Here is an 8,832-nt window from a genome sequence, read left to right as displayed (position 1 = left end):
TATATATACACACACATATACATACACACACACTATTATTCCTCTCTTTCACATCCCTGAGAGACTACACAGACAATGAATTTGATTGTAGAATATATTCCACAATATATTCAAATTCAATTTGGTTTCTTGTATAGAAGATAGTTTCTTAAATTATAAGAAATTATCAAACCTATGTAAGAATGGATATAAGGTTAAACCTGTTCCTCCTAAAACAAAAGCAAAATTGCAGTCAGATTTTTTTATGGTTACTATATATCTATTGTTTGTAATTGGACTATTACCAGAGCTCAAGGATTTTTTATTTCCCCCCCCCAATATTTAACAATATATTCATGCATCTGTCTCATGTAAGATCTTTTTGTAATATAACTCTTACTGTGAATGTGTTGGCAAAGCCTTCATTCAAAGCTATAACTAACCAGCTTCTATGCACTGTCATGTCACTTATGGTTACATAGTTAAGCCAGTGAACTACATGTTTTATTAAAGGATGGATTGAATAATGGCTGCGTCTGTTAATCCTACTGTGCAGGGTAGAGGATGAAAAACATTCCCAGGAGGTATCACAGTTTCAGGAAGAGCTGGCAGAAGCCAGGTCTCAGCTCCAACTTCTGCAGAAAAAGCTGGATGACAAACTTTGTGAACAGCCTGTAGTAAGCCAAGAGGTAAAACCTGCATATTTACTGTGCTTATCTTTCTTTACGACGTGTTGTATGACTTCATTTGTCTTTAACTCAGCATATTTTTATGAAGTTTTGCTAGGTTTTCTTAGAACCTGTCAGGGTTTATGATACATAATAATGTATTTCAGATTTTGTGGTTGACTGCCCCTACACATAATTCTAAAGATGCTGGTTTGTTTTGTTTTTTCCTCTTTCCTCCCCCACTCCCCGGTAGGTGGAAGATCTCAAGTGGGAAGTAGAACAAAAAGAAAGAGAAATTGAAACACTTAAGCAGCAGTTGGATATGAGTGAACAGCGCAGTCACAAAGAGTTAGAAGGGATACAAGTTGTCTTGCAGGTAATCTTGGTGGAGATTTGATGCTTAACTGGTATTGCTGTAGGGGGATAATAATATTTTTATTTTTTAAAAGCATTCTATGCTGATACTTTACTTGATAAATTTTTATTCATAAAAATTTAATCACTATATGTTTTGCAGTCTTTTCTCAGTTTTACTTTGTGCTGTTACCTTCTGGTTGGACTTGATGATCTTAAAGGTCTTTTCCAACCTAGTTGATTCTATGTGGTTCTTTCCTTGACCTTATGCTATTAAAATAGGCAAATGTCCTTTTCTCCGTCTTTCCAGTCTGGTGAACTACCTTCCTATTTTTTCCCCTTTTTTTTTTTTTTTTTTTTTTTCTTAATCTATCTTTTGGTTTTCTGCCAGGGCAAATTGGTTTCAAATAGCAGTGTTACATGTTGTTCCTCTTTCTAGTTTCCTCTGGATACTGAAAAAAAATATGAAAACATTAGTTGACTGGAATTTTTACACCATTTCCCTGTATTACGTTGATTCTCTTCTTTTACCATTTAGAATATCAGGACTGAGCTGGAAATGGTGAGGGAAGACCTGTCAGTGACTCGGAAGGATAAGTTTATGCTGCAGGCTAAAGTGACTGAACTGAAGAACAGCATGAAGTCCCTGCTGCAGCAGAACCAGCAACTGAAGTTGGACTTGAAGCATGGCAAGATGAAGAAGGTATTTAGGAAGAATACGTGTTGTAGGGTGCTGGACAATACTCTGCTAATGCTCTTAGATTTAAGTACCAGAAAACACTCTGCTGCAGGAAGCCTGGTGAAAACTCTGAACTGAAATGCCTGCCTGGGATACAGACTTACCGATGTTCTGATACCTAAATCATAAATACATGAAGACTTGTAGGCAAAAGTAAATGTACTGGTCTTGACTTCCCACCTTTTACTTCAGAAATCTTTGTGTTTAGTGTAGTATTTTATATTTACATTTTGACTTATAAAGAAAAGAAGTTAGCACTTAAATAATGACTCATGGGCAAATATGGAGCTAGTACCTTTTTATAGTTAAAACCTACCTAATGTTTATGTGCTTATCCTCTCCACACAGTCTAGTTTTTCATCCTTCCATAATTTTAGAAGGTAACTATTAGTGGTTTGAGTTTTCTGATTTGCCACTAGTACGCAGAAAATGCAGTAATAGTACCTCCCTTGCTCTTTCCTTCCCTGAAGGAATTCTCTTGGTGACAGAATTTTGTAGAAGTCTCCATTCTTTTAGACATTGGTCCTGATACCTCATCCTGCAGGTCCAGAATTTCCACAAAGATTCATTTGATTGTACTTAACTGATTTTTTTCTTTTTTTCCTGAATTCTCTTGACTATACTCACAGAATGTTATTAAAATAGTTGCCAAGATCCAAGTCATTAGCTTTAAATTCTTCCTGTCTTATCTCTCTAGTAGAGTGAGCTCTTGAGTAGGTCCTTTTAGGTGCTGTTTGTTTACTTACGAGCATGACTAGAAGATGACATCAGGTTAGGAGCTTTTGCTTGTGACCCATGAGCCTTAACATGAATGTGCTTCTGATTTCTGCTTTATAATACAGCTATGTACCATTAGTGTGGTGTGAGACTCTTTATGTGGTAAAAATTACACTGATGAAATAACTTATTTGTATTTTGGGCTCTTTTTTTTTTTTTTTTTTTTTTTTTTTCTTTCCTTTAACCAGAAGAAGGAACTGAAAGGAGAGAATAACTCTTCAAATCCTGTGACTCCAGTCAAGATTCCTGATTGTCCTGTGCCTGCTGCCTTGCTGGAAGAACTGTTGAAACCATCAACAGCTGTGAGCAAGGAGCCTTTAAAAAATCTGAACAGCTGTCTGCGGCAATTAAAGTATGACCTGTTATTTTCAACCATATTAAATAATCTTAAAAATGTTTCCAAGAAACCAGCTGCCAGCCTAAAGAGAAAAAAGAATTTTGAATTCTTTTCCTCTTACTGGGACTATATTTAGGACAGTAGAATGTTCTGTTGCTCTAAGTGCTTGCTTATATAGTAATGAAACAGAGAAGAAACTCTTTACAACAAGCTAGACAAAATGTCCATCCTAAATTATACACAGTAGAACAAACTGGAAACAGCTATTTCTAGTTCTTGCTGGTGGTGAAGATGGTGTTTCTTCATAGCATCAGAAAGGCTGCTCATGATAGCAGACAGGGAATGTGTTAATAAGAAATCTCTACAGAGGAAGTTCACTCTGCGAAAAATATGTTTTCAGATCTTCCCTTAGAAGATTCTGAGCAGGCAAGCTACAACTTTGGGAAGATGGGGAGTTTAGGCTATTAGACCTGAGCTGCTGTTATCACCTTAGTTGATGTTTGAGGGGAGTTAGCCTGTGATAATGTTCTGTGATCCTCTACTACTACACTAGTTGCTCTGCTAAGTTGGTGTCTGACTAAAGTCATAATGTGTTTACGTAGTTATTTTTCAGTGCTGCTTTCCTCACCTCTACCTCCCATGTTGTCTTTTATACCTGCAAAAGTACCATGTTCATCAGGTTGCAGTCACTACGTACCTTTACTGAGGTAACAGTGCTGTATCATCCCTGGCCAATGGGTATGTGCAGCAAAGGAGCTGCTGTGTTGTTGGCCCTTAATTCTGAATTAAGTTTATTGTAATTGTTTTGCTCTTAAACTGAAGACAGACAATTTCTAAGCTTCCTGTAGACTTCTTTCTCTTGTATACAGCTGTAGCTTAGATAGTCTTGGAGTAGATATCGAGAATCAGAAGAGCAGTTTTGTGATCTTGCATTTAGCGGTTAGCCTTCTGCTTGTTAATTTTTGCTTTTTTGTTCTCAACACTTTCAAAAGGCAAGAAATGGACAGCCTTCAGCGTCAGATGGAGGAACACACCATTACAGTACATGAATCAATGTCTTCGTGGACTCAGATTGAGGGGCAACTAATGGACTTTACATCTACCAGTCCTGCAACTGCATCAGATCAGCAGGAGATTCCTATTGTAGAAGAAAAGAAACGGAACTGTAGCGTTAGTAACCAGGAAGCTTTGACGCTATAACCCCTTTATCAGTTGTCTTTCTTCCTATTGCTTTAAGTATGTAAACAAATCTTTACCAAAATTATTTATTTATTTCATTTTTAAGAACGGTGTTTCAAAGTTGTGCTTTTGCCTGTGGAAGCAAAGGACATGGTTTTGAGAAACTGGTGTAATATTAAATGCAGAACATGCTATTCCAAGGGTTTATTTCAAACCTTACCATAGTAATCCTGGTATGTTGGGGGCTACCAAGTGGTAAATCTTTAGCTCATTTTGGTGTTAAGAGATTCAGATGAAGGTTTAAAATGAGGTCAAGAGGAGCATCTGGTTCCAACTGTGTATTTGTTCAATCTGGGTGAGTTTGTTAAGGAATGACTGTTAATTTATGTGACATCTGGGGTTTGTTGTTTGTTTTGTTTAAATGTGGGGTGTGGGTTTGTTTTTTCCCCCCATCTTGGGTTGTATCCACATCACGGGGAAAAATAAGTTCTGCTTGTGTTCAGCCATTAGTAGTGGTTGAGAATTTGGTATTCTGAACATCCTCTCTCCTCCCTCCTATAATCTCCTATTCTTGAAGCTTAGATTACAGATACTTTTATTTAAAGGAAAAAATTCATTTGAAGCCATTTCTAGTTACAAAGATGACCTCTGACCTACAGCAAAAGAAGACTGTAAAGACAAGCAATGCAGAGCAGTATGTACTTTTGGCAGATCTGCCTGGGATGTTTTCTGAAGTATCAGTTTTTCTCCTACAGTTGCAGGCCAGTAGGGAGCTTTGCTTCACTGCACAAACACTTCTTGCACCTTTTTAGTTTGACTTTTGAAGTAGGCACCCTTGAAAAAAGGTATGTGTGTAATATATATATATAAGAAATCATAATTTTTTGACTCTGAATATCTGTTCTAATATGCTTATATACTGTAAGATAAGGCTGACATGAGGGGGTTTTGTTACTGTTGTTGATTTAATATTACATTTAAGTTCGCTGGTTTTTGACATACTGTACAAGTGGCTTAGGGAAATTAGCCCCTAAAGCCAGAGCTTTTAGAAATGTAATTATTTTTACTTTAAAAGAGAAAATTATAATGCCTATAAAACTATTATTTTTATTAGCTTTATCTTCTCCCACACATTTCCCCTACTTTTTGCACCCTCTATTACAAGGTGACCATCATGAATGGAAATGTTGGTACTGTGGCAACCCGTCTGCAGGGCACCTTGACTAGATCATTATTAAATCAGCCTGCTTTAGATTCATTTGCCCTTGGTCCCATTGCTCCACGTGGCTTATAGTGCAGCAATAAACCTGCCCTCTCCTTCAAAATTCCTTTGTGGAGGGGGACTTTCTTTCAGAAATTCTATCAATTATATCCAGTATAGTTTGGAGTTTAAAAAAACCCAAAAATCTACTAAGTATACAATTAGATTAAGTGTGTGGGGGGGTGGAATTCTAATTTGCATATTTTTCCAGAGATTGTTGCTGCTTTTGGATGGGTTCAGTTGTTGGGGGTGAATGATTGTAGTTTGCTTAGGACAGGAGGATGTCATGTCACTGTAAGTGACAAAAGGCAAAGAATAAGCATATAAAAACCCCAAACCCACCCATATTTATCCAAAGTGATTTCTCATAACTAGCAATTCAAGCTCCAGTCCAGTTGAATGCTTTGAACCCGAAGTGTCTACATTGACGGATTTCATGCCCCTCAGCTACTGGATTTTAACTTGGGTTTTATTGAGCTCACAGTCAAGTGATGCTAGAAGTCGAGGTTTTGAAATTGGTGAAAGTAGAAATGCATTGGCATGGCACTAAGTGCCCATGAGACAGAATTACCAAACAGTTCAAAGAAAACTCAAAAGCTTTACAGACTAGCTTAGATATGTTAATGTCTGCATACTGCCGCAGTCTACTTTGCAGAGTATATGGTACTGATTATCTCACTGCTGTCATGTTCTTGAAGTTGCCTGTATATTAAGCTTAAAGAAGAAAAAACCCCAATGCAGTATTGTTACAGAACAAAGTTAAAAGTATGTAATGAATAATATATTCAGTATAAAAAAGTTTTCAAATGTTCAGGATTTTAAATAAACTTAACACTTGTGCAGCATTAATGTTGCTGTTCATTTTAGTAAATACACTGCCTACAGTTAAGAATTCATTATGTTTTAATCTCTGAAGTTTGGCAACACTTGTATGGACAAAGGTTTTATAAGGTATCAAAGAAGCCAGAATTGTTAAAGTCTTCATAGGTCTTCAAAATGTCTACTCTACTCTCCTTTTTGTATCAATAATCATACTGCATTCTGTTTTCAGTGCAGTACTAGCTCCTTAAAGACATCTGAGCTTACACAACCAAGTAGCCTTAGGTGCGTACTTCTCCTTCTGAAGATGAGGAAGCAGTTGTGAAGTGCTCGGGTTACGTTTCCACATTGACCCACCTGTTGCTCTCTGAAAGTACCTGGATATGAGGTATTTTTGGTTTATACGCACCTTGTGTTCTTTCTACAAACAGAAGCACCATGCTATTTACTTAAATGAAGGACAAATGGTGAGACTTCTGAGGGTCTAAATCTAGTGAGGTACTAAGTCAGTGAAATTACAGAAGTCACTGGGAAACCTAGAAGGAGCACACAGCACGTGATAAAAGCAAGGGTTTTTATTTGAAGCTCATCAACGATGTTTCTTAATTAACCAGAGAAATAGTTGCTGGTTTATTAAAAAGCCTCACCCTGAGGCTGAGCCTGCTTGCTCTGCAGAGCTTCAGGTCTCTGCTGTCTAAGCAATAAAACAAACTAGTTGTAGGAATGAAAACTGCCTCCCCTCTGTCTGTCACAGCAATGCCAGCTTAGAGGAAAATCTCAACAATGCTCTTAAAGACTTGTCTTTTCCTTTTTCAAGCACTGCAATAGAATGTATTTTCTGTGTCTGTTTCTTCAGTGGTTGCTATCTACTAAACCAAGTCTTTATGAAGGAGAAATGTCACTGCAGTGTGTTTCCCAAGTGATTAAAGTTGGTAAATGCTGCAGCATTACTTTTCCAGATGCTGTTTGGGGTTTTGAGAATTCTTTAATTTTGCATTTTAAAAAAACCCAAAACCAAAACATGGCCAAAAGAACCCAGCAAACTGTACAATGGAAAAAAAATGTTGAAGTCTCTGGTGTTGCTAAACGTTGCATAATGCTCCATTCTATTGTCTTCCAGATTTCTTGGAAATATATGTGCACTGTATTGGGATCAGTTGAGTCCCTTACCCACTCATGCAGTGGGGGGATCTGATCCCATACTGTTTATTCAGGCACTACCCTAACTGAAATATATGAGAATTTCACATGTGTAAAGTAACATCCAGAATGAAAGTTCTGGTGCTTGCATTTTCATGGATTATGTATTCCTCGGTAGGGGAATGAACTGCAGTGGCATGGATGTTTTAATGTTAGCTATGACAACTCAAAAGGTGCACTGGGGACAGATAGTATTATCAATATAAATTTAACTTAAAGATGACAAATTCACTACAGGTGATGCAAAAGTGCGTGATGTATGTTTTATTAACTTTGCCAGGGAAGTGTGAGTAGTTGCATGTGACTTGCTGTGACCAGAGCCTTTAATTATTTTCATGTGAAAGCAATTACTAGTCCAAAGTAATTACTACTGCTCATCAGCTGTCACCTGATCACTCTTGTCTCCTATACTGTTGTGTAACACTCCAGTCTTGGGCAGTAGGGCAGCCTAATTTCCTGAAAGATATTCTGGATATTGTAAATGAAATACTGTTATGTTTTATACATGACATTCAGTAATGTCTGCTTAGGCTGTATTTGTAAAGGTAGAAGTTAATCATTTCATGTTCTTGAGTGGGTAACCCAGGGGATGGAGGAGTTACACTATGTACAATTAATATTTATGATCATACAAAGCATGTTGATTATAAAAATAATGTGCATAGGAATTCCTTTAAAAGTTTTGTGCAATAAACTATTTTTGGTAAAGGGCTCCATGTTGTTTCTACTTTCAAAGAGAAAGTGATACCATCTTTCTGGGTTTGGACTGTAGTTTTTATGTTTAGGCTTCTGAACATGGTGTGTGCTCTTTCTAAATAAGGTGGGTTTTTTTCCTTAAAGGTGGCTATGTTATTGCAGATTGGTTTTTCATACACCTAAAATAAATTGTGTTTGTATTTCCATTACATCTACTTTTTCTCAGTTTGCTGAACACGTAATGAGTGAATCTCCCTTGGTCTGAATTTGCCAATGTGCTCTTTGAGTGTACACAATGAAACGATGCAGAAATCATCTTCAGTCTAAACTGCCTAACTGCAATGACAGGGAGAGACATGACTGTACTTTAAAATGAGTTGAAGAGTTGCCTTAACTTTAGCATGAGTTAGAGATGTCAACTTCTTGGAGGCCTGCCTTTTTGTCTCACCACTTAAACCAGTAACCAGTCTACATCTTACTGTACAAATATAGCTGTACCCCTAAGGTAGGTATAACATGACTAACAGGCTGACTTGTGTAGGGCTGTGGAGGGACTCGTTTCCTTTCTGTGCATTAGGGGCTTTCTTCATGATTGTCCATCTCTGCCAGCTTCTCGGATCCTACTGCAGCGTTTTGAAGCTAATGCTTAGACTCAGCCTTCTTTTCTAAAGGAGACTCAACTTGCGCGTCTTCTCACGCAGCACGGCTCCGGCAGGTTGCAAGCCGCGTCCCTGTCCCAGGGAATGATGACCAAGTGTAGTCCTAGATCCTTGAAAACCGCCCCCCGCGGTGCGCAGCTCCATCCTCCCTTCTGCTGGAGCAG

General features: G+C 37.7%; 1 protein-coding gene across 1 annotated transcript; it reads left to right on the top strand.

The window, feature by feature from the left end:
- Positions 1-535: 535 nt before the first annotated feature.
- Positions 536-4,134, top strand: LOC104411656 (golgin subfamily A member 3-like; the record flags this gene model as incomplete). The annotated part of the gene is made up of 5 exons (XM_010022134.1): positions 536-668; positions 901-1,023; positions 1,540-1,704; positions 2,709-2,869; positions 3,847-4,134. Coding segments are annotated over 5 exons (790 nt in total), but the record flags the coding sequence as incomplete, so codon positions are not given.
- Positions 4,135-8,832: the final 4,698 nt, after the last annotated feature.

The sequence above is a fragment of the Nestor notabilis genome, unplaced genomic scaffold (assembly GCF_000696875.1).
Source record: "Nestor notabilis isolate BGI_N333 unplaced genomic scaffold, ASM69687v1 scaffold35669, whole genome shotgun sequence".
NCBI lineage: Eukaryota > Metazoa > Chordata > Aves > Psittaciformes > Psittacidae > Nestor > Nestor notabilis.
This window is presented reverse-complemented; position numbering and strand designations above follow the sequence as displayed.